Source organism: Cetorhinus maximus, chromosome 17 (assembly GCF_964194155.1).
Source record: "Cetorhinus maximus chromosome 17, sCetMax3.hap1.1, whole genome shotgun sequence".
Taxonomy (NCBI): domain Eukaryota; kingdom Metazoa; phylum Chordata; class Chondrichthyes; order Lamniformes; family Cetorhinidae; genus Cetorhinus; species Cetorhinus maximus.
This window is the reverse complement of record NC_135895.1, coordinates 97,457,630-97,484,977: the sequence shown is the minus strand read 5'-3', so window position 1 is coordinate 97,484,977 and position 27,348 is coordinate 97,457,630. Positions and strand designations below refer to the sequence as shown.

General features: G+C 38.7%; 1 protein-coding gene across 1 annotated transcript; it reads right to left on the bottom strand.

Annotated features, from left to right (window-relative positions):
• Positions 1-513: 513 nt before the first annotated feature.
• Positions 514-27,274, bottom strand: prpf38b (pre-mRNA processing factor 38B). The gene is made up of 6 exons (XM_078561691.1): positions 26,772-27,274; positions 18,658-18,726; positions 8,160-8,311; positions 7,027-7,087; positions 1,868-2,094; positions 514-1,769 (listed from the first exon to the last, which is right to left on the bottom strand). Exons 1-6 carry the CDS (start codon positions 27,000-27,002, stop codon positions 872-874), a joined length of 1,638 nt encoding a protein of 545 aa, XP_078417817.1. The 5' UTR covers positions 27,003-27,274; the 3' UTR covers positions 514-871.
• Positions 27,275-27,348: the final 74 nt, after the last annotated feature.

The following is a 27,348-nucleotide window of genomic DNA, read 5'->3' as shown; positions in this document are numbered from 1 at the left end:
TTATTATATTTAATCCAGTAAGACTTAAAAATTGAACAGATCCATGCTGAAGATCAAATTACGGAGCTCAACGTGTTCTGAATCTTATTAAAACAAAACGAACACATTAAATTAGTCAAGCTACAAGACAAAAGTGCATGACTTAAAGTATGCCTCGCAAGGGATTCACCGCTTAAGCAAAACACCATAATAAGCAGCTGATTGTATTTTCCTTATTCACATACTGAAATCTAGTATATTTCCAATACTGCTTCTGGATTTAAAAAATTTTTTAGCTATCTCCATGTAGAATATTTGCACGAGTGCCATGCAGAGAAACACCAATTTTGGTGTTCCTCAATTTAACTTCTCCCAAATAAGATGCCATCATCCACTTATTTCCTCAAAGATTTGCAAGGTTTCATATTAAATAAATAGAAACTAAAAACCAGTACAATGCTGTTGAATTTAGGAATATCTACTACAGGGCACTATATGTCAGATATAAATGCTATCAGTGTATTAACACAACAGTTTTAAGTACTGGCAGTTTATTGCCCATCATACAAAATGAACCAACATGGCAGTTGTGCCAATGATTAAAACTCTCAGAACATATGTACATAGTATACTTGCAAAAACATTATTTCAAACAAAAACAAATTCTGTATCAACTACATTGTACAGCATAAAGTTGGTCTTGGATTACAATGGTAAGTTGAACAGCCGGTTACCAAAGGCACTTCCTACAAACAGGAAATATCATCTGCAGGCTACAGGAATTTGAAGACGTGTTTATCCTAGCCATAGCATAATTCAATTTTTAAAAAAAGAAAAATGTTCAAAAGCAAAACAATTTATTCACTGTACAATTAGAGATTTACGTAATATTTCAGTCATCGTCAGTGGTATTGCCTTGCAACACTCCTTCTGCAATGCTTTTGTCATCTCTTTCTGTACTGAGACTTCTGTGGCTTGGTTTGCTCGAATGGTCCTTACCATCACTGTGACTTTGTTTGTGAGATCGCTCTTTGCTTCGACTGCGTTTGCGAGCTTTCTCTTTGCTATGGCTACGCTGCTTCTTTATCCGTTCACCATCATTCTCATCAGTCCTTTCTCTGCTAATACTTCTTTTGTTTGATTTTTCTTTATGTTCATTTCGGTGTTTAGATTTCTCTTTACTTTTGCTCCTACTACGTTTGCTGACACGACCCCTGCCAGGACTACTGCTTCTATGTCTTTTCTCTCTGCTCCTGCTTCGACTATGCCTTTTATCTTTTTTTGAATCCTTTTTATCATCTTTATGCCTCTTTTCATCTTTTTCTCTTCTTTCTTCCTTACGTTTTCTGTCTTCTGCCTTTGATTGGCTTCTTTTATCCCGGTCTCTAGGTCTCTCTGGTTCTTTCTCAATATTTCTTTCCCTATCTCGATCACTCACTCTTTCTTTGTCTTTCTCATAATCTTTTTCTCGCCTTCTACTTCTTTCATTTTCCTTCTCCCTCTCTTTATCTCTATCCTTTTTATCGCTCTTTTTATCTCTGCTTCGACTTCTGTGATGGTCTCTGCTTCTGCTTCGCCTGCGGTCCAGGCCTCTATCTGTGCTTCTAGATTTATGTCTATCCTTCTCACTTCGCTCTCTGTCTTTAATTTGCTCTCGTTCCCTTTTCTGTCGTTCTCTTTCTCTTTCTAATTCCTTGTCAAAACCAAAAGATCCATGGCCTTCTCTATGACGACTTCTGCTTCTAGATCGCCTAGGAGATTTGCGTGGAGTAAGGGATCTTCTTGGTGACCTGAAAGACAAGTCAATAAATTGCCATAAAATTCTAAATGCTTTAAAAATAGCATTTTAAATATATGTTGTGTCATTTAAATAATCCAAATGCATTACCTCGAATGTCTACGCTCTGAAAGGCGTTCTGGCTCTTCCATACTATCCTTCCCATCCTTTTTGGCAATTTTCCTTGGTCGAGTTTTGAGATACTGGTCCAAATTCTTTTGAACGGGAACTGGGATTCTTGGAAATAAGGTAGAGAACCATTCCAGTTTAGTAAGGAAAGAACGGATCATCTCTCCTATTGTCATGACACATCCCCCTCCAGCCTTTACATCTAGCTCCTGAAAAACACAATAAGAGCATACTATTGGTAAAACAGATTTTTCACCCTTCACATTTGTATCAGCATGTGAAATATTCACAAAACCCCAGCTTTTTGTTTAAAAACAATGTACTACCTTTGATGTAAACTACTCATTTTCACATGCAGTTCTACCTGCAAACCTTTCAAGCCTATCCCAAAATTAATGTTGATGCCTGTAATAAAATGGTTAAAAAATTAGACTGTTCCTATTGAAACTCTTTAATACCACTAACCACTTAGGCAAACTGTTTTGCATGTATCTGCAAAATAAACCATTTCTCCTAGGACTGACATAGAAAAACCCCCTCAATATTTGATCTAAAGCTGAATTTTAATCATCCTGCTTGGAAAAACCTCCCACAACCAATCTCTTCAAAACCAGAAAGGCTTTTTAAACAAATTACTTAGTGCACCAGCAACGCAAATTGATTAACATTTATGTAGCTACAAGGATTATAACTAAATTTGAAAACTGTCGACAAGCCGTTCAATTTTCTTCTTGTATGTTGTGATCCTCACTGTACTTAACATTAAAACAACTTTTTGAAGCAATAGCAAACCAACTGCCATGAAGCAGTGAGGTATTATCAATTAACATTCAATATAATATATTTTGAAACTGTATAGTCCACAATGACCGTTGTCTTTGGAAAAGGGTCATTACCGCATGATTGCCTCCTTGCCATGCCCTCTCACAGCTCAGGACATGTTAGTCAGCTATTGTCAGTTTCCACCTACAGTGCAAGCACACAGGAAAATCAGATTTTATTAGGCTAGAAAAACAAAAAAGACAGTCTAAACATAAAATAAGCGCTTGCACTCACACACATTAATCAATAGTGTTGCTCAGCTACATTTCCAAATTCACCTGCTGCCCAATGAAGATCTAAAGAAGAAAACAGGGCAATTAGCTTAAATGCTGGCAGTCTCAGAGCTTTATTAAACTCAGGCTCAAATCTAAAGTTTTGATGGAGACAAATATAATCACAGCCAGAAAGGCAGCTTCATGTGGTAACAGTGTACTTCAGAGTGCTACTTAAAGCGCATCCAGTACTACCAACTCACTGTGTATAGATGAAATGCAGAAAAAAAATCAAACTATAAATTTAAAAAATATATAGTATGAAAAATCATGTTCTTTTTAATGCATTACAAATATTTTTGCTGGCATGAATGGGTACAGTTTAAAAGGGTCTGTGGTAGGGATGGAAATATTAGTTAAATATAAAAGCTGAAGTCAATCAAAGTTATAAGGGTCAATTGAACTCAACATCCTTTATCACTACATTTATCTAGATCATGGAAATGCCATTTATATTCCAAAAATGGGCAGTACTCAGCACTTCATCACTACTAGAAGCTGGTCAACAGTCTCTATTATTTTTCTTCCTTTTCCCAAAAAAAATGATTTAACAACCGTATAAATTAACTGGATATATTATCAGCGTGGGTTTAATGTGCATTTATTTTAAAAAGTTTCCTCATGCAGCCGAAACTAAAATTATTACAAAAGCAACCAAATCAAGATTTTAAATTAATAACTTTAGGTAGCAGCAAAGAATAACTTTGAACATAAGTAGGAAAAGTTTTAGTTCAGATCTTAAGTAATCTATTTGCTATATGTTAAATATAGAAACTTGAGGCATGTAAATTCAAAGATCAAGTTTCTTTCAGATATTTCATGGAAAGACAGAGATTGCACCAGAACAAGATACCATGTTCCATTTATTGTTTCTGTTCATAATAGCGTCTTGCACTATTTTGTTTCTGTTACATAGCTTGCAGTTGTTAGGGATGGGAAATGAGTTGAATAAATCAAGATTTATTCATTGTTTCACATAGCCACCACTGACCTCTGATAATCACAGTCCAAAACTTTATATTATTAATATGCTTCTTCCAGGAGTTGAAACAAAATTGTAAACTTTTTCTTTAGAAAATGCAATTATGCTCAATATTAGATGCCAACATACCTCATGAAAACAGGATTGCCACTATTTCTTGGCATAATGGTAATCTGCACTCAATTTTTTGTAGCCTATCAAGTTAACAAATGAATTTGCATAAAATGTAGAGGCAGTATAAATCTTGGTGTGCAACATAAAATAGCACTTCCTTGTGCAGTGCAAATAATTTGAACTCACCAAGCTTAAGACTTACTCTGGCAAAAAGCTATCCAGTAAAACATTAAATGATGACGCATTCAGTCTCCAAACCAGACTCTGAATCTGCTTTACAATCAAAATTTTCTAAGTATCATAAGGTAAAATAAATATGACTGAATAGTTAAGTACAAATTGAAAGAAGTTAATAATCTGGTAGTTGTTGATGACAAAGGCAGCGTTTATAAAGATTTGAGTTACGCCCATTGCTCTTCACCATCTTTAGTAATAAACTGAATGAATGCATCATAGTATTACATAGGGTATATGGCACAGAAACAGACTATTTGGCCCACCCAGTCGATGCCAGTGTTTACACTCCTTCGATCCTCCTCCCATCTTTTCTCATCCAAATCAACCACTGTAACTATCTATTCCATTGTCCCTCATATGCACTCTATCAAAACCTTTCATAATTTTTAAAGACTTCTACTAGTCACGCCTCAGTCTTCTTTCTTCAAGAGAGAAGAGACCCAGTGTATTTCCTGATACGTACACCCGAACATTTTTGGTATCATTCTTTCTGGTAAATCTTCTCTGTACCCTTTCCATATATATCCTTTTATAATACGGCGACCAGAACTGCATGTAGTGCTCCTAGGTCTAACCAAGTTTCTTTACACGTTTAGAATAATATTCACTTCTTTTCAATTTTGATTGCGATGGCACAAGTTTGTGGGTGATACAACAATGCATATATGGGTCTTAAGGTGAAAATAATAGACAGCAGGAGGATCTTGATACAATGGGTAATGTGCCTGTTCCTGTCAATGTTAAAAGACATCTGACAAGTGCAGCAAGCATGTAGAAGGTCTGGGCCAGACTGCATCCAGGATAGTGTAAAAGCATCCAGGATAGTGTAAAAGCAAAATACTGCGGATGCTAGAAATCTGAAACAAAAACAAAAATAGCTGAAAAAACTCCACAGATGCTGTCAGACCTGCTGAGTTTTTCCAGCTATTTTTGTTTTTGTTCCAGGATAGTGTATCTAGTTTTGGTCCACTCACACAATAGGGACATTAAGACCTTGGGAAAACTTCAGGAAGATTCCTAGACTGATAACCAGTTTAATGGCAGTTGGTTTATGGCAGACCAAGGCAGCTGGTGCCTTTTACATTGAAATTTATGCTTTGCTAATGTCATTCAAATAAGGATGAACTATTTGAAGTAGATGAGGCTGGGTGGATTAGGGGGCATTAAATTTAAGTTACAAAAGCATACAATGATCTTAAAGAGGAGTCCTCACTCAGTTAAACAAAATACTTTTACTTGTGTTATGTTTTTCACAACCTCAGGACATCCCAATGTGCTTTACAGCTAATAGAGTACTTTTTGAAATGCAATCACTATTGTAAAGTAAGGAAGTGCAGGAGCCAAATTGCAGAGAGTGAAGCCCCACCAATTGCAATGAGATACATGAGCAGATAATGTGTTTTAGTGACACTGGCCAGGATAGAAGAGAACGCCCTGCTCTTCTTATGGTGTCACCTTAGAAAAACAGAGCTTCCATTTAATGCTTCATTCTAAAGGCAGGACATCCAATGGCAGCACTCTTTTAGTATAACATTGAAGTGTCAGCCTTGATTACGTGCTCAGATCTCTAGGGTAGGGCATGAACCCATAACCTTATGAATCAATGACAAGAATGCTACCGTTAAGAAAAGATTAGTCGCGCAGCAGTACTTTTCACTGTCAAACTGTGGTTAAGTTGCTGGCATCCGCAGACAGCCCATATGGTCTACTCCTGCTTCTTGTTCTTGTCTAAGTGCAGATTTGCTGTAGGCATGCTAAAGAGAGCTGGTTGAGCATCTAAGAGTGATAAACATTTCTACATACAAATTGCAGCTGCTTTACCAGTCACTGTGATGGCTTGGAACCAGCTTAATTTTTGAAGAGGAATTTCCCAGTTTCTCCCCAAATTGGTACATGGGTTTGTCTCTATGCAAGCAACTGTTGGGAGTGAAAAGAGCTAGAAGTGGCAATGTGCAAGTTACACTATGCCAGGGCAGGTTCAATGCCCTGCCCTTTTTTTGCATGTTATTAAGTATCTGTGTACCCAAAAAGGACCACATCTTGGATGGGACTGTATTTAGTGGTAACTGTACCCAGGTGGTTACGGTATAACATACACATCTGTAGTACAAAGAACTATATAACAGCACCTAAGATCTCCCTCTTATTCCTGTAAAAAAATTAAACTGGACAAGGGCACAACAGTGTCTAACATACATCAACAGAAGTTAGCAAATAAAGGGCGGGGAAAGGCTAAGGTTCATTGAACCTGCCCTGGCATGGTGTAACTTGCACAATGCCACCTCTAGCTCTTTTCACTCCCAGCAGTTGTTTGCACAGAGACAAACCCATATACCAATTGGAGAGAAACTGGTCAGTTACTTTGAATTCAAATTTGCAGGATTCCAGGATAGAAGATCAGTGGTTTGGGAGGTCCACTAATAACATGGTACTTGATTCTAAATGTGATTAGTCAATTCATCAAAAAATTCTTGAAGTCACAGCATCCAGAACAATATGAACAAAATACAATTAGGCTGTGCATAATTATCATGGCAACTAGAAAACAGATTTAAAATGTTGTTCATCACAGATAAATACAAATATTTACACCTAAAAATTAGTGAGATTCAATGCATAGAAGTAAGATTTGTCTTTCTAAAATTAATTTAAACACCAATTCTTACTCCACTATGCCCAAAAGACAATGAAAAGCACAATCTTTGCCAACATACCTCTTCATCGTCTAAAAAAGGTTCATACCAATCCCACAAATCAGCTGGGGGCTGTGTGTACCTTTAGAATAAAATAAATATTCAAGATGTTATGAATATACAGCACAAATAAATATCACTATTTGCATATTAAATCTTTTATATTGCAATTTCAATTTCTGCAGATCTGAGCTACACTGACCTCCTGACATAACTCTTCAATTTGTAGCCTCAGGTGGAACCATGTTATATCAGGTGCCAGGCAACACAACTGAACTAGCAAATTCATTGTGCATGCATGAGACTGTCAAATTCAGAATATCCATTTTTACCAGAGCAAGGCAGCGGGTGCCTATTTCCTTATGCAGATAATGGCAGGAGGGGGCATACATGGTTAGCTACATTTTTTCAATGTAAGTGCACCTTTAAGAACACTCTTCTCAAAATCACATTTCTTTTGACATATTAGTTTTCACACTGAATTAAAGCATATGCAAAGGTTCTGATCACCTTACATATCAAGTGCAAAGACTCTCCTGAAGTGTTCAAAGCTAAAAGTCAACTGAGTTAATCACGACATCAACAGCAATGGCTAGCCTAAGTGACAGTTCAGCTAAGAATCATTCAGAACCAATCTAGGAGACCCCTACTACCAAACTCAGTACTTTCAGATTGCAACATCTAGATCCCAGCTTCTGGTGAAACGTTACTTCACCAGTAAAGTCACAAGAAACTCCTTCACAACAGAAAATGATTCCTACATCACAAGCATTTTAAACGGAATCCTGTCTAGAGTGCCATTTAGCCAACTGTGTTTTTAAAGTACATTAGTAACTAGTACTGTATCACATTTAGCAGTATACGGACTGACATCTTAATACAAACATCTTTAAAATTCTGAAGTGAATTAATGTATTGTATCTATGCATAGTGAGTTGCTTGCAACTTGGGTAGAGTATCAGCATTTCTAGGCTGGGTTCTAATGGTTTGATTCTGTTCAGTGACCCCTTTCACCATTACCTGCCTCAGATGCCGCCAATTAATGGTAAATTATTTAAAATTAACTTCTTAATAGTTGACAAAAGTAATGTGAATGTAACCAGGCTTTACAATATCTGTATTTTAATGATTGCATATAAAAAAAGCTGACATACCGTATATACATGAAGCCTAAACCTCGGATGTACGGAGAGTCAGTATGTGTTATTAGGCCCATCACTTGTTTACGAGTTAACTTCAGGGTAAACAGCTTGTACAGTAGGCAAAAGGCAGTGGAAACAATGCCTCCCGTTCCAACACCCCGTACCTGAAATAAAAATTCGAAGAGAATTTTGTACAAGTGCTTACACAGGATTGTATTAGTCATTTTTTTCTAGAGAAAACATACATGGATCAGAAGCAAGGAGAGAGAGATTGACCTGATACCAAGACAGTATTTGAGTGGGCTAAGTGGCAATTAACAATTGTGCTCCACAAGTACCAAGCAATGACCACCTCCAATAAGATAGTCTTACCATTTTCATTTAACATTCAATGTCATTACTGCTGAATTCCCCCACCATCAACATTGTGCGGGTTATCACTCACCAGAAATTTAACTGGACCAGCACATAAATGCTGTGGCTACAAGAACAGAACAAAGGCTGGATACTCTACATTTATTGACTTATCTTCAGACTTCCCAAAGCCTCCTCACCACTTACAAGCACAAGTCAGGAGCGTAATAGAATATGTGCCACTTGCCTGATGAGTACAGATCCAGCAATATTCAAAAAGCTCAACAGCATCCAGGAAAAAGCAGTCCACTTGATTTGCACCCAAGCCACCGCCTTAAATACTAATTCAGTCCACCACTGACACACCATGGCAGTTGTGTGCCATCTACAAGAAGCGCTGCAGCAACTTAACAAGACTTCTTTGAAAGCACTTCCCAAACCCTATCACCTAGAAGGGCAAGGGCAGCAGGCGAATGGGAGTACGATCATCTCCAGGTCACCCATCATCCTGATTGAAAATATATCACCGCTCCTTCATTGTCGCTGGGTCAAAATCCTGGAACACCCCTTCCCCCCCGCTGTTCTACAGGAGTCCCTGCACTATACAGACAGTGATTCACAAAGGCAGTTCACCACTACATTCTCAATGGTGATTAGTGATGGGTAATAAATGCTGCTCTTGCCAGCAACGCCCACACCCCGTGAATGTATGAAATAAAATTCTCCTATTGTGCAAATGATCTGACGAAAGGTCATAGGCCTTAATGTTAACTGTTTCTCCCTCCAAAGATGCTGCCGTCCCTTAGTATTTTCAGCATTTTTTCTGTTTTATTCTAGGAAGTAATTCCTTCATGCAAGTTATCCTTTATTTATTTGATGCTCTTCAACTTACTTTATTTTTGCTACGAAGAACAGGATCTGACAAATCTGGGTATCTATTCTCTGCTAAAGGAATTGCTACTATGGGAGCTAGTATGAGCATTCCCACTGCCAATTTTGAGAGGCTTGGTTTTTCTCCCACTTTTCTATTCCTCCACACAGCAGTACAAGGGAAAAACCAAAGCCATGCCAAAAGGATCAGAAAATGTTCAAAGCTTCAGTCATTTTGGGAAAGGAAGTGGTTGGAAGAAGTCAATGAAATATTTTTACAGGTTCCAAACACATCGAAGTTGATTTTCTTGAATAGGACAATTGCGAGCTTTGGATGCAAATCAATGATTTCCTAGGTTACCTTTCTTGTGCATGCATTCTTTGCTTCACTTCACTCGTTTCGCCATTTATTTGCCCTAATGAATTCTCTACACTGAGTGGAATTGGAAGGAACTAGTCAAGTAAATAACTCTGCAAATTAACAGCAACTTGCCAGTTTATAACAAATACCTATGCTATGGACGAGAGAGGAGGATACTGCTAAAATTGTTGGTAACTTAAGCAGAGGACAACAAAATAAAGCAGATGCTTAAGTAATTGTGCCTCCTTACTTGCTAACTCCATCACCTAATATGCTGACAACACATTGTGCAGAGGTAAGTCGTTCCAAAGGGCAATTATGTGAAATCTGGGAGCACGATAAATGTCATAGATAGCAGTTTTAATACCTTGAAGAACAATAGATGAAAGGAACTTTACATGTAGGTAGGAGTAATATTACAGTTAGTCAGTCCAAGTCAAAGAAAAACAAATAAAATTTACGTCCATATACACAATAGCTTCATAAACCATACATTCATGAGAATCCATTATTTTTTTTAAAGAAGTTTGTTTTAAAAAAGAAAAATTTCACATCTGTAGACAACTAGAGGACACTGCTTTGAAGAAGGTAAGCTTTTCAGAGGGTATAAGAACCATTTAAATAAGATTGGACTGAGAAAGACAATTAGGAAACATCTAAACTAATTGAAAGAACTGTCCAATCTTATTAAACAAGAGGCCAGAGTACAATGGCAATGCCAAGATCTAATTTAGATCAAATTAAAGGAAAAAGGATAGTTTATACAAAGGAATCCATATAGTGCAGGGCGGGCTTGGGAGGGGTGAAACAGCAGACGTGTAATATTTTATCAGGGCGAACAGGCATAAACCCAATGCCAGCAGAACAAGTGCACCAATATATAGCGAGTGGCAGAGTCAAACTAAAATTGCATGCAAGAAAGGAACATGGCAGCTTTCTCATCATCAATAATACTGCGGATATAAATAAATTAGCTGAAATTCAGTTAAATAGCTGCAAAAAATTTGAAAAGGAGCAGTAATAACTTGGGCACATTTGGTCTCATGTTGATCCTTAATGGCTTTAAGGACAACAGGTTCAGCAAGATGAACTTGGGAATAAATTAGAAGTACTAAAGAGATGCAAGAAGAGAGAGACGCCAGTGTATTTGTGCACAATTCTTTGAAGGTAGTAGGACAGGTTAACAATGCAATTAATAAAGCATATGGTATCCTGGGCTTTTATAAATAGAGACATAAAGTACAAGAGCTAGATGGTTATGCTAAATATACATAAACACTAGTTTGGCCCTGGTGGAGTATTGTGCCCAGCTCTGGACAGCTCAGTTTGGGATACACATGAAGAATTTGGAGAATGTATAAAAGGGGTTTACTAGAATTGTTACTGTGATGAGGGATTAGCATTATGTGGACGGGAGAAGCTGGGGTTGTTCTCCTTAGAATAGTGAAGGCCGAGGGAAGATTTGATAGAGCTCTTTAAAATCATGAAGGGTTTAGATAAAAGTAGAGGAACAGTTTCCAGTAGCTGAAAGGTCAATAACCAGAGGGTGCAGATTTATGAATGGCAAAAGAACAAGCAACGAGTGATCAGGATTTGGAATGCATCATCTGTTAGGATAGTTTGATAAAGATTCAATAGTAGCCTTCAAAATGGAATTGCATAAATACTTGAAGGAGAAAGTATTGCAAGGACATGGGTTAAGAGTGGGGCAGTGGTACTAACTGGATTGTGTTTTGAAAAAGCCAGTGCAGGGTCAAGGGGCCAAATGGCCTCATTCTGTGCTGTGCTATTCTATGACTCTAAGGGATTTCAAGTACCCAACCTTTAAGCAGATTAAGGAAGGAAGGCAACCAAGGATAGAGAGAAGCAAGACAGAAATGTTTGTTGATACAATCAATGATTGGCTCCTCACTAATTCATTGCTGCACAACAGTGGCTTCACTTCAAAATTACTTTGTTAGCTGTAAAGAGATTTGGGGTGTCCTGCGGTCATAAGCACTATATAGATGTAAGTTTTTTAAACTCAGCAATACTCAGGAAATAATTTACTGGACTGGGTCCTTAGCAGTGACCCCAAGTGCAGCCATGTTTGGAATATGATATGTAGTTAAGGTACCAAATATGGCTGTTGATATAGTGTCTCCAGACAGGGTGATGTTCATGAGCCACAAATATCAGTGTAGAGAAGATATAATTGAGTTTTTATAATAATGAAATTAATAAAACCTATCTAGCTGAATAGGTTAGAGATGGATAAAATTGAACTAGGAGAGGCAATTGTAAAATATGTAAACAAAGAATTTGGTTAAATTCGGGAAAGCTTTTCTTTACATGTACTGTCATTGACCCTAGATTGCTGAAACTTGCTACAAGTTTGGAATTCTTCAATTCTAAGCATTCAGCTTTGGCTCAGTGGTAGCAGGCTCAACCTCCAAATCAGATGTTTGTAGTCAGAGACTTTCAGCACTTAACCTAGGATGACACTACAGGTAGTACTGCACTGTTGGAGATGCTGTCTTTGGAATAGAACATTAAAGCTGTAATATAAGGGTCTGGCATATACAGGGTTAATGTTAAACTGAGTACAGTACTGCCACACAGTGATGTAAGAAGTCACATGACCCTGACTCAGGGGTCAGCATGGTGTTAAGCAGAGACATTTATAGACCCAGTATGGAGACAGCTCCTAGTTTGTACCCTTTACTGTACATGTGTAAATAGTTCTAGTAGTCAATAAAGGCTTAGTCATCCTGTTGAAGACTAGAGGCTTCTTTAAGACATAGCATTCTGTAACCAATATCCTCTAGACATGGTGGAAACAATGGGATCAAAACTCAGACCTCACTAAAATGCTGAGACGAGCTGAAATGCTGGAAGCCTAAGCAAAGCCAACAAAGCTTTCTGACCTGAAAGAAGCTCCCAAAAGAATCAGAGGACACAGAAGAAACAAATCACCTGAAAATGCTCCAGGGAAAGGCCTGGAAGCTGAAGGCAGAATTTTTGCTGCAGAAGGCTCCAATGAATCTCCTTTGGATGTCCAGCTTCAGAGTGCAGAGCCAACAGAACCTGCAAGGGTGAGCTAAATATTTTTAAAATTCCAGGCTGCAACAAGTCCTGAAAACCCTTTAAATAATTCAGTGTCAGGCCGTTTGAAAGAAACCCGATCCCCAAGAACACATGGCCTCCGAGCACGTCAGGGGAAAAATAATTAAATACTTCAGGAACACCATGAGTGTCCAGCTTGGATAAAAGCAAGCAAAAGCTACAATTCGACCATCTCATTGCTTGAGAAAGTAAAACTGAACAAAATTCAGCAGGGAGCCAATCCAGGTAGCCATTTTTAAACAAGAAATTCCAAGAAGCGCATCATTGCCATTTTGTGGAGCCTGCCAAACTAACAAGTGAGGGAAATCCCTTTGTCTCTGAGTGAAGGGTGACGCCATCTTGAAATCCAGTAAAAGCTCCAGAGAAAGATTTACAAACTGAAGGCAGAGCAAGAAAGCGCTTGCCAACATAATTCTCCAATTAAAAAACCCCCTAAGTGGCCCAAACTTCTTGCTTTGCAGATTTCCTGCAGAGTTAAAAAGTTTGAAAAAAAAAGGAAGTGCAATGGGAGTCCACTGAAACCCGACAATCATAGGAAGCAGAGAGAAGAAAAAAATGGTTACTGCACAGCTATTCCTAAAAGGACATCTACATTTAAAGTTGTGACTGCAGAAAATATTAAATGACCATGGATCTACATTCTAACCTACCAGATCCGTTTGGACTCATCTCAGGGCCAAACTCAATGAAAAATTGGTGTCCTGAAGACGGGAATTTTTAAGTTATTAGACTGCATCAGGTCTAAGCACAAAATCTAAAGAAGTCCAGATTAATGCCCTTTTCACGCTCGCTTGGTGAACTTACTGATGAAGTAATCCTAATGCAGTGCTTGGATAAGTCCTCAACCAGCTACCATGAAATATTAAATGCCTTTGACAAATAATTTAATCTTCAAATGGAGGAGCGTGCAGAGCTGAAAATCAGGGATTAAAAACCCCCCCAGCAAAGCAACAAAAGGGGTAAATTCGATAGTCAATCAAACCATACAAGGGCGCCAGAGAGGCTGGGAACCTTCCAGAAATCCCAAAGGTGTACCATTTTGGAGATCCTGACATGTGTCCAGAACTGTACCAGCAGATAGCAGTGAATGACAAGGACCTTCACATGTTACGAGGATTTCTCAGGTCAGAATTTGTTCCTCTGGAAAGTTACAAAGTGAAACAAAAGGAATTTAATGCCACTCAGAGAACTGAAGAAACAGATGGCAGAAAAGACTCAGGAATGTTCTATATTCTGGGAGGAGGCCAAGAGGCGCAAGAATAAGACCGCAGCACTGAAGAAAATGGTTGCACATTTGGAAGGAACCTTGGAACAACATTACATTTCCTAAGAGATATACGAAGAAATGAAAGTCAAGAACATAGAATGGCAAGTGAAGGTAGAAGTTGTCACAAAAGAGCGTAAGGTGTTTCAAAAATAACTGGCAAAGAGTGCAATTATAGAATGCGAGCTTAAGGATAGCACAGAGGAATTATATACTCTGTGGAATTATACTCTGCCAAGGAAAAATTGTTCAGTGTAGAGAATCAACTTTCACACATGGAAGATGAGTTTAAGGAAAAATGAGAATTAATCAGAATACTGGAGTGTCACTCACAAAAGTAGAACACTTGAAAGAGGACTTGAAATGCTGAAATGATGAACTTGTACAGACAAATTCAACAAAGGTAGATCTTCAATTAAAACTTGAGGAACTTCAAGCATCAGATAACTCTAGCAAACCTCGCGAAAAATGCCTGGAACAGAAGAAGGATTTGCTGAAGAATCAGAACAGTTGCTTGAATGCAGAATTAATAACCAAAACTGATTAAACTGTTGAACTCCAATCCAACCCGAACAACATGATTGACGAGATGCGTAATATAGCAGAGCAAATCCAAACTTTGAAAGCAGGTAAGGAGAATTGGGAGAAACACATTGAGGATCTAGCGAATGAACTGAAAGAGTACAAACAGCAATCAGTGACCAAGAAAGAAACATTGTGAACTGAAGGCCCAGCTGAAGTTGTCAAACTGATACAAGAATTCCGCAGATAACTCAGACGAGATAACTCAACTTACCATAGCAGCTCCTGAGCCGAATGAAAAGATTCGTAAACTCGAAAAACAACTGGAAAAGAAGTAATCAAAAATTTGGCTAAAATTGTGAAACAGGTGGGAATGAAGGTTCCATTGTTGAAATATGAACATCCATACTCATCGAGACATCCCACACGCTGAAGGGAGAGAAAGAAGCGACAAGGAGACGAGCACAATGTCCGTCCACCCCGCAAGAAATGAGCTAGAGTCACAGCAACCACTGATCAACGCAATAGCCAAGCCGACCAAGCGCAGTTCAGCAAGAAGGAATGGAAGGAAAGAATGAAAGCATATCAGATGCCAGCTCAGCCTCCAAGCCAACAGGAAAAACCAGCAACGACAGAGCCTACCACTCCTCCGAGAGAACTGCGAATGAGATATGGAAGGGTTATAAGGGCTGCAGACTGCCTGAACTTTTAAATTCAAGGACTTGAAGGGAGAGATGGTGTAGTGCGAATGTAGTAATTGCGCTAACGTGGTAACAGTGCTAATGTACCAATAGTGATAATGCAGCAAGTGTAAATGTATGGGACTGATAACAATATAAAACATGAAATAAACTAGTATAACTCCAAATTATGTTTTAACAAATTTAACTGCAGTCCTTAAATGCACTGTTGCCTCCCAAATCTATGGTAATCTTTACTGGAACTCCACATCTGAATCCCTCTAATTAGGATTCCTCCCCGCCACAGTACCAAAGCAGCTCTTATCAAAGTTATAAATGGCAACTTACATGACTCTGACAATGGTAAACTATCCCTCCTTGTCCTTCTCTACCTGCCTGCAGCCTTTGACACAGCTGACCAGGCCACCCCCTCCCAATGCCTTCTAAATTAGCAGCCTGCTTGACTGACATGCATTACTGGATAAGCAGAAATTTCTTCCAACTAAATAATGGGAAGGCAAAATCATTGCCTTCATTCCCCTCCAGATTTTTTCATTCCCTGGCCACCAGCTCCATCCCTCTCCCTGGCAACTGCCCAAGACAAGCTTCCGGTCATACATTTGTGCCATCAAAGTCTATTTCCACCTCCCAACATTACCTGACGCCACCCCGCCTCAGCTCATCTGCTGTTGAAACCCTCATCCATGCTTTTGTTACCACTAGACTTGACTATCCCAATAAATCGGGCCAGCCTTCCTTGTTTAAACTTGTTATCCAAAACTCTGGTGCCCGTGTCCTAACTCACACCAAATCGCAATCAACCATCACCCCTGTGCTTAATAACCGACAGTGGCTGTGGAGAGAAACAGTTAACATTTCATCGGGTCACCTCAATCTGAAACGTTAATTCTGTTTCTCTCCACAGATGCTGCCTGACCTGCTGAGTATTCCCAGCATTTTTTGTTTTTACTTCAGATTTCCAGCAGCTACAATATTTTGCTTTTGTATTAGTAACCTACAGTGATTCCTGGCTAAGCAAAGTTTTGATTTTAAAACTCTCATCCTTGTTTACAAAACCTTTCATGGCCTCACTTCCTCCCTTTTTCTTTAATCTCTACAACCTCCAAGAAATCGGTGATCCTCCAAATCTAGCCTCTCGCACATCCCGGATTTTAAACTGCTCCATCATTGGATGCCTCTGGCTACCAAGGTTTTAAGCTCTGGAATCCCCTCCCTAAACCTCTCCACCCCTCTTTCCTACTTAAATATGCTTACTAAAACCTACCTCCGACCAAGCTTTTGGTCTTTTGCACTAATATTTCCTTAAGTGGTTCAAAGGTACATTTTGCTCAAATGTGAAGCGCATTGAAACTTTTTACATTAAAGGTGCCATTTAATTACAAATTGTTGTTGATGTTGCAGTAGGAATAAACTGTGAGCTTTCGTGGTAAGCTTTTCCTTATGGTAAATTTATTGGACATTGTCAAACATAATTATGCGTTCAACTACTCTTTTACATATGTACACACCACAAGCAAATTTCTAGTAGCACTGATGTTAATTAAAGCTGTGCCATCTTAGAAGGGTAGGGACATGCTATGTAAAATAGCACTTTATGTATATGTCCCTTTAAGGGTAGGCCGTATAATTGCCCTGCATTCCTAAAATGAAGTGGGTTCAACTAATGGTCAGTCACAAAAGGAGAACCCTAGGTGACTGACTGACAAGTCAATTAAGAAGGTACAGATATTTTAAAACTTCTGTTTGTGATCAGGAGGAGCTAACAAACACTATTTTTAAAATTGTTTTCCAGAAGAAAAAGAGTAGGTTGCAGATTACTAGAACTAGGGGACACAATTTAAAAATAAGGGGTCCCCCATTTAAGATGGAGATGAGAATTTTTTTTTCTCTAAGGTGGTCATGAATCTTTGGAACACTCTTCCCCGGACAGCAGCGGAGGCAGGAGCAATGAATATTTTTAAGACAGAGGTAAGTAGATTCTTGACTAACAAGCCAAAGGTTTTCGGGGGTAGACAGAATGTGAAGTCAGGGCCACAATCAGATCAGCCATGATCTTATTGAATGGCGGAGCAGGCTCAAGGGGCCAAATGGCCTACCCCTCCTCCTAATTCATATGTTTGTATGTAAAAGGAAGAGGTACAAATTTCAATATCATTTAAAAGTTAAACTTTCCTACATTCATATGTGGGTTGGAATTGTCCTATTATTTTGTTTTAACTTCTCCATGGTTGGCTGTAAATCTTGAAAGTGAAAATCAAGGGCAGGAGTCAAACACGCAGGAGGAATGATCAAATCAAGGGTGTTAAAATAAATCTGCTGCAGATAAGTGGCACAATAGTCAGAAGTGTGTTACACAAAATTGTTACTGAAATCTGTGACAATACAAGCTGAGCTTGACAACCTATCACCCCAGTAATTCAGTAAGGTTCATCAGATTTCTGTATTTTTTGACTCACTAGCAAGTTATTTACATTGCTGTACGTGAATCAAAAAAACCTTCACTTCAACAGCTTTCCCCTGGGCAACGAACACGGTCTGGCAAGGAAGGGCAGTAGAGGTAGTGTAACAAGGGATGGAGGGGAGAAACTTAAAACCAAAGCTCGAAGCAAGTGACATAATGTGACCATGCATAGGGAGAGACATACTGGGTGATAGAAAAGACATTCTGACATTCAGTCACAAGATCTCTGTTCTAGAAGTCAAAAATCAAACTGCAGCATCCTTGCGGCATGCATAAATTTCAAGAATTTTCATCTCATTCAGGTTGACAGGTTATGCTTAATATGAACCAGCTCAAAATGGTGAAACTTTGTAAAAGATCACTAGGAAGCATAAAAGACATTAGACGTATTTTAAAAACTGAGAGCTGGCAGCAACTAGATTAGGCCTGAAGTGCAATCACCTAGAAAGCATCACTAACATTGTACAATAAAAGGTGAGTTGGCACAAATCAATATACAATTAAGTCAGTGGACAGATAAGCATATAGACAAAGGAAAAATTCTGCAGGGATATTGGAAATCAGAAGTAAAAGCAGAGAATGCTAGAAATACTCAGCAATTCAGGCAGCATCTGTGTAGGGAGAGAAACAGAGGTAACACTTTAGATCAATGATGTTTTTTTAAAACTGTGAAATGCCCTGCCTCTGTACTTGCTTATTACATGTTACATCTCTAACATTTTCCAGTTCTAATGGAAGGTCATCAACCTGAAATGCTAACACTGTTTCTCTCCCCACAGATGTTGTCTGATGTGCTGAGTATTTCCAAACAGATAAACATTTATAGTTTTATGAGAGATTTAAAAAAAAATAAAGCACGTACTTCTACTTACCCCTCCGCACATGCCTGTCTGGCCTGCAGTCTTCCTGCTCCCCTTTTCCCATGGTTCAATATGAGTAACCTACAATTTAAAAAAGATACCATTAGAAAAAGATTTAGTAACTTCAGTATAGATTAAGATAACCCAACTTTGCAACCAACTCAATTAACTTTTTACGTTTGCTTGGATGCTCATTAGGCATCTGCAAGCAACTCTATTTCGTCTTTATTAGCTAGCAGCAGAATGAGACACAGCAGAATATAACTCAAGACAAATTACACTAAGTGCTGTAAAACTTGCCACGTTAAATTCAACATGTCAAATTCATTTAAAAATTCAGTTTAGGAGTACATTGGAGACATGCACAAAAACTTGTCCAAATATTCAAAGTCATAAATGTAATCACTGCATATTATGTTTTGATTCCTCTTTGCATGACCCTTCCATGTTTACTCAAATTAATTAGTCAAAGAACTAGGAGTATTTGAAGTTAACCCAAAAACCCCCAGAAAAACTCACCCCACCCCCAGCAAACTGCTGGAATGCTGTTTTTTCTAAAGTTTACACAATTTAGTCTATGGAGCAACTAAGATAAAATGTGGCTTATAATTTAAAGCATATACTGATAAAACTCGATACTGTTCGGATACCATGGGGTTATCACTTGCTCAGTAAAGTCTTTTTATAGCTGCAAAATTTAAACAGGTAATGGTTTCTTCCTCATTAGTGTTAAGATGTCAACTTAGCATTCCTTCACTACGTTTTTAACAGCTACATTTTAAAATGCTTAAAAAACGAACTCCCAGCAGCAGAAAGCAATATCTCTTTCTTTGACTTGGTGTCCACTTTTGATTAAGCCTCCATCTAATAGGTCTGCAATTATTTTTATAACTTAAGGCAAAATAAATGCAAGTCACCATTGCGTAAACGGCCAGTAGGCAGGGTAGAATGTTGAATCAGAGACACAAACAGAACAGCTATAACATTTGTTCTTGCTCTACTGGCATGAAAACCAAGCTGAGTAATTTTTCCCAGTTTAACCAGTTATTCCAGTATAACTAGTGGATTCTTGTGAACCAGGACAGTTTCTTAAAAATCAGTGGAGATTTCAAATACTGGTTTCTGATCAGCTGACCCAAGAAGTATGAGAATACAAAGCCAGCAGCATGTTTTGCCTGAAACTGGTAGTTCTGATTAGTTGTTATACTATCCATTGTCATGGCCTCCATTGCTTTCAATGGAGCTGCTTCCATGGCAAGGCTGACTATAAGAGGCTTGGAACACTTTCTTTCCTCAATTTTATTTCCAATTGAAATCCATTAAGATCAATCTGAAGTTCAAGTTATTTGATATTTTGCATCCAACAATAGACAAATTTGCTTCTATCCAGGAAGACATGCAATTGCATTAATAAGGCTGTGTTTCAAATGCTATGATGATCAAAATCAAGGTTAGATGGCCACTGAAATTATTTACATTAACATTACTACAAATAATTTAAGTTGCATTACACTATTAATTACAAATAGTAAAAATAACCAATAAATATATAAACAGCAAATAAGTTACATTTAAAGAGAAATGTATGTGTTCTAGAACTGTTTCTGAAATGCCACCTGCTTGGTCAGGATAAGAAAGGAAAATCATGTATAAGATGAATCTTATTTCTGCAGTGCTCAATCTACAAATAAAAAGGGGTAGTGATATTTTAAGCATATTCAAGAACAAATATCCAAGAGTAACCTAAAGGAGGGATTCAAGATGTAAGTCAACAAGCAGTAAAGTTGACAATTCATATCATCTGAACAACTCAATTATACTGCAAGTTTGTAATTAACTTTGAGAGATCTGCAACTTTTCAACAGAATCAGAACGGACACAGCATTGGAGACCATTTGCACCATAGTTTCTCTTTGGTGTGGCATAAATACATAGCAACAGAAGTAATCTAATCAGCCCCTTGAGACTGCTCTGCCAATCAACTAGATGATGATGACTGACCTGCACCTCAAATAATCTGCCCACGTATGCTCCATAACACCTGGCACTCCTAACCAACAAAAATCTATTAAAGTCTTGAAAATTCCAATTGTTCCTGCATCCACAGCCTTTTCGGGCAGAGAATTCCAAATTCCTACCACTGTTAAAAAGTAGTGCCTGATTTTGTTCCTTACCATTTAGAAAATACTCATTTTTCTTGGGTCCAAAGTGGATGACCTCACATTTTGCCACACTGAACTCCATTTGCCCTAGTTTTGCTCACTCATGATTTGTCTGAAGCGGTGTATAATGTTGCAAAGAATAGTAGTAAGCCTGAGTACTGGTAGTGTTTTAGCAACCAAAGGGTGATGGAAAAGTTGATGAAAAGGCAAAAAAGAGTAAACCAGCCAGGAAGAAAAAAACAGACCAAGTGTTTTCACAAATATATATAAAAAGATAGTATAACTAAAGTAAACGTTAGTCCCTTAGAGGCAGAGACAGGAGAAATTAACATGGGGAATGAGAAATGGCACAGACATTGAATAAATATTTTGTCTGTCTTCACAGTGCATGACACAAATTACATACCAGAAATGGAGGGTAACCAAGGGGTTAATAATAGTGAGGAGCTTAACATAACTAATATCAGTAGAGAAAAAGCATTGGAAAAACTTAAGAGACTAAAAACCTGACAAATCCTCTGGACCAAACGGCCTATATCATTGGGCTTTAAGAGGTAGCTACAGAGATAGTGGATGCATTGGTTATGATTTTTCTAAATTCTATAATGGCCTCAGCAGATTGGAAGTTAGCAAATGTAACTCCACTATTCAAGAAAGGAGGGAGAGAGAAAACAGGGAACTACAGATCAGTTAACTTGACATTAGTCATCTTATTAAGGAAGTCTTAAGAATGCACTTAGAAAATCAAAGTATGATCAAACAAAGTCAACATGGTTTTATGAAAGAGTAATAGTCTTTGAGAAATGTATTAATTTTTTGAGGACATAACTAACAGGATAGATAAGGGGAAACTAGTAGGTGTGGTATGCTTTGATTTCCAAAAGTTAACCGATAGGGTGTTGCACAAAAGGTTAACATGATAGAGGATTTGTTAATGGATAGGGAACAAAGAGCAGGGATAAACAAGTAACTTACTACTAGAGTGCTGCAAGGATTGGTGCTGGAGCCTTGCCTATTTACAATTTATATTAATGATTTGGATGAAGAGACAGAGAGCAATGAATTTAAGTTTGCTGATGATACTAAATTAGGTGGGAATGTAAGCCATGAGGAGGGCATAGGGGCCACAAAGAGATACAGACAGGTTAAGCGAGTATGTAAGAGAGTGGCAGATGGAGTATAATATGGGGAAGAATGAGTTATTCACTTGGTGATAAGAATAGAAAGAGTGCTTTTTAGAAGACGTAAAACTTTTAAATGTTGATGTTCAAGACTTGAGTGTGCTTGTACAAGGAACAAAGTTAACGTGCAAGTACAGTAAGCAATTAAGGCTGCAAATAGCATGTTGGCCTTGGTTACAAGGACATTGGAGTACAAGAATAAGGACGTCTTGCTACAATTGTATAGGACTTTGGTGTGACCACAACTTGAATATTGTGTGCAGTATTTAGTTTTTAGTCTTCGTATTCTAAGGACATATTTGGGTTGTAGGCAGTACAAGAAAGATTCACTAGATTGGCTCCTGGGATGAGAGGGTTGTTCTATGATGAGAGGTTGAGTAAGTTGGACCTATACTCTGAAGTTTAGAAGAATGAGAGGTGATCTCATTGAAACATTCTGAAAGGGCTTGACAGGGTAGTCACTGAGATGCTGTTTCCCCTGACTGATGAATCTAGGGCACAAGAGCACAAGGCTCAGGTTAAGGGCTCAATCATATAGAATTAAGATGAGGTGAAATATTTTCACCCAGAGAGTTATGAGTCTTTGGAATTGTCCACCCTAGAGGGCTGTGGATGCTTCATCGTTGAGTATATTCAAGACTGACACTCAGGGACTCAAGGATATGAGGAGTAGACAGGAAAGTGGAGTTGATGTAGAAGATCAGCCACAAACATCTTGAATGTTCAAGCAGGCTTGAGGGGTTGAATGCTCTACTATTGTTCTTATTTCTTACGTTAAGTGCTATTAGAATTTTAAACCAGAATGCAGGCTGCTCTTAACAGGTAGCCGATAAGCTTACCACGTTATCATATCCACCAATACCATTTACAGTAGTCTGTCTTTCTTCCATGGGATGTGGGTGTCACCAAGCCAGCATTTGCTGCCCATCCTCAATTGCTCTTGAACTGAATAGCTTGCTAGGCCATTTCCGAGGGCAATTAAGAGTCAACATTGCTGTGGTTCTGGAGTCACATGTAGACCAGGCAAGGCAAGGGTGATAGGTTTTCTTCCCTAAAGGACATTAGTGAATCAGATGAGATTTTACAATTGATGACAGTTTCATGGTCATTATTACTCAGACCAGCTTTTTATTACAGTGGTGGCACTGTGGTATTGTCACTGTACTGGTATTCCAGAGACCCAGGGTAATCCTCTGGGGACCCAGGTTCAAATCCCACCGTGACAGATGGTGAAATTTGAATTCAATAAAAAAAATCTGGAATTAAAAGTTTGATGATGACCATGAAACCATTGTCGATTGTCATAAATGCTGACCTAGCCAGTGACGCCCACATCCCATGAACAAATAAACAAAAATTTAAATTCCACCAGCTGCCATGGTGGGATTTGAACCCATGTCCTCAGAACATTCACCTGGGCCTCTGGATTACTAGCTCAGTGACATTATCATGATGCCACCATCTCCCCATTTCATCTCAATTATAAAGAGCAAACAAATAAGCAGGTATTTAAATAATCCCTTTGATGACCTAAGGACTTCACTGTGTGTGTGAAGCACTTTGTGAAGTACTCCTGAAGTACAGTCACCGTTACAAGAAATCTGGCAGCCAATTTATGGACAGCAAGGCACCACAACCAGTAATGAGATAAATGTTTTGGTGTTTAAATGTTGTCCAGGATGTCAGGAAAACTTTCTGCTCTTCTACAAATAGTGTTATATGATCTTCCGCATCCAGCTATGTGGTGGAACCGGATGCAATAGTAACTTTCAAAAGGGAGTTGGATAAATGCTTGAAAGAGAAGAAATATACAGGGCTCTAGGGGAAGGGCAGAGGAGTAGAACTAGTTGGGCAGCTCTTTCAAAGAGACATGATTCCATATGAAAAGCAAGTGTGGAAAAAAGTCAATTAAGTCTGATGCACCCACCTACACTTTTAACCAAGTCCTGAAATCAAATCCTACTGTTTCCAGTTACCCAGTAATTTACCCTACATAACTGGAACTGCCACTCTCTCACGAACATCTTGAGTTCGCAATTGAAGAGCCACAAGGAATCCATATTGAAGGCATGCTCTGGTATCCCAAGCTTCCCTCCAGTAGAAGTGGACACAAAGTAGTCCCTTACCTCAACAGCACTGTAGTACAAATCATACAATCATTGAGCAAAACAAGAATTTCAACCGGTTTAAGCACATTTTTGAAAATGCTCCAGATGCATGTGAAATTCAGATTTCCATGAATCACAAATTGAATTTCAGAAATCTGGAATGTTTAGTGGAAGGGAGATTTAGGCTCCATGCTGCCTGTGCTATGTTAAATCCACACTGCATGTTAGACAAAAAAAGCTCAATTATCACTTTTAATGCACAAAAATTCAGATTACTGAAAATATTTGGAAATATTGTATTAGAAAAAACATTGACTCAGACCAATTAAATATATTTTAAAAATGGAAATTTATGGGTAAATGAGCAGTCTTCTGATAAGACTAAAGCATTATTGGAGACATAAATTAATTTTAGTTGCAATAGCACAGGCATCAGTCTTTAATAAATAGCTCAATACAGTGCAAAATATCCTCAAACGTGAATCTACCACCTGAATTGTAACTAAATCACGTGGCCCACCTGCATTTAATGGAGCATTCTTATTCATTATGAACCTGCAGAGGAAGAAAAGATGTCCCTAGATACAACAGATCAACAAACAACTAAATCCTTCAGTATTACACGTAAATACTTATCTTATAATATATTATAATATGGTATCACTTCCAGTGTCAGCAACTCAATATAATTGGGCATCTGCTTACAGAATTCCCCATTTATATTCTGCAAAACAGATTCAGAATAAACACATGCAGTAGCATTTACAACTCTGCCATTCTGGCAGTGTAACATTCCTGATATCAGCACATGGTTGGTGCAGGACAGCGTTAAATATTTTTCCACTATATGGGAGGCCAGAATAAAATCGTAGCCCCAGAAAGCCCCTTGCCAGCCAGGTATTCCAGGTTGGTATTACCACTGTAAATAATGTCACCAAAACCAGGTCAGACATATCCGAGGATACTGAAGGAAGTAAGGGTGGAAATAGGGAAGACATTAGCCATTATCTTCCAATCCTTCATAGATACAGGGTGGTGTCGGAGGACTGGAGAATTGAAAATGTCACATATCCTTGTTCAAAAAAAGAGTGCAAGGATAAATCTAGTCAGCAATAGTCTAAGATAAAATTAACAGTCACTTGGGCAAATTTGGACTCAGGAAAGCCAGTATGAATTTGTTAAGGGCAAATTACACATAACTTCAACAGGATATCAACTGGTGGAATAAGTGGGCACTTAGCTGATGAAATTTAATTCAGAGAAGTGTGAAGTGATTCACCTTGGGAGGAAGAACAAGGAGAGGCAATATAAAATAAAGGGCTTAACTTTAAAGTGGTTGCAGGAGCCAAAGAGCCTGGAGGTACATGGGCACACACCTTTAAAGGTGACAGGGCAGGTTGTGAAAGTAGTTAAAAAGGCATATGGGACCCTGGGCTTCATAAGTAGAGGCATAAAGCACAAAAGAGATTATGGTGCACCTTTATAAAAACAAAACACTGGTTCGGCCTCAACTAGAGTAATGTGTCCAATTCTCAACACTAAAGATGGATGTGAAGACATTAGAGAGGATGCAGCAAAGATTTACAAGAATGGTTCTAGGGATGAGGGACCAGTTCTTAGGATAGGTTAGAGAAGCTGTGGTTGTTCTCCATACAGAAGGGAAGGTTAAGTGTAGATATGAAAGAGGTGTTCAAAATCATCAGAGGGTCTGGGCAAAGTAAACAGGAGAAACAGTTGCCATTAGCGGAAGGGTCGAGAACCAGCAGACACGGATTTAAGATGAATGGCAAAATAACCAAAGGCGACATGAGGAAAACCATTTTTTTTACATAGCAAATGGTTTGGGTCTGGTGTGCATGCCTGAGTGTGTGGTGGAGATAGATTTAATTTTGGCTTTGAAAAAGGTGTTGGATAATTATCTGAAGAGAAAAAAAAAGTTTACTATGATTCTATACATTGGCATGTAAACTAATTAAAATTACACCTCCCACCCGCAATGGCATTGTAGTATATCCATCAGTTAAGAAGAAAGGAAAGAGAATTTAATTAAAGCGCGTGCTCCTAACTCGCTCTAGCAGATTCATTATACATAGGAACTTATACTGAGAAAAGTTGACAGGAAGCGTCCAGGGCCATAATAGTATATTTATTTTTATTATGTTCATACCCTTAAGATTGACAGACTAAATAATAATTGTACCCAAAATATAAAGGAATTATTTTTTTGCAGATTCTGAATAATTTGTATATTTTCACCAGATTTCTCAAAAAAATATCATGATCTGGCAGGTAAATTTTCAACTCCCAAACGCTCTTCAGAATTTCAGCCGCCTTGGGAACAGGAAAGGCCTGGAAGAGAAACCCAGAACCACCCAGCTGACCTCGGTCACTCTAAAGAGGCTTTCCGAATAATTAGAAGCGTTCAAAACCAATACTTTTAAAATTATAGAACGTGTTGTCATTCCGGCCGCGAATGTGAAAAGCAACCACAAATAAAAAAAAAGATGTATTTTTTTCCGGATATTCTGCCCTTGCCCAAATGTCCCTACCTATCGCGACCGTATGGGAGAAACCAAACATGGCGCCGCCACTGGAGCCTAATGCTGCCAGCACAAACCAAACGGCTGTTACTTAAGGGGCCCGAGGCCTAAAAGAAACCCGAAGCGGCCTCTTACCTTGAAGTAGATCTCATCCACCACCTCGTGGTAGGTTTTCAGTTCATACAGTTGCACTTTGAAGTAGGGCGACGAGAGGATATTGGTGAGGATGAGCGGGTTGAGGTTCATGGTCTTTTCGTTACCCCACAGTGGCAGCACGTTGCCCTGTTTGATGGAGGAGGCCGGCTTGACACTTCCCCCCGCTTGCTGCTGTTGCTGGTGATTTCCAATGGCCGTTTTGTTAGCCATCTCGCTGCTGCTCACTCCCGCTCACAGGAGAATAGGTCTCCACATCAATGCGCGCTGGTCGGTGGAAAGAATGATCGTCCCTGTACAATCGTTGACAGTTTTTTAAACACACATAACCTACCAGCCGACTGGTCTAGTCACAGGATTTCAAATGTTTTTTTAATATGTAAAAAAAAACTATTTCCAAACACGCGCAAACACACTTACTGCTCACCAAATTAAAAAAAAACACAAAATGGCGCCCGCTGCCTCTTTCCGGTTAACGGAAGTGTGGCGTCAGTTGACAGACAGCTCCAGGGGCCAACTGAAAGTGCGGCAGGGAACGGCCGGCGGAGGACTAACCAAT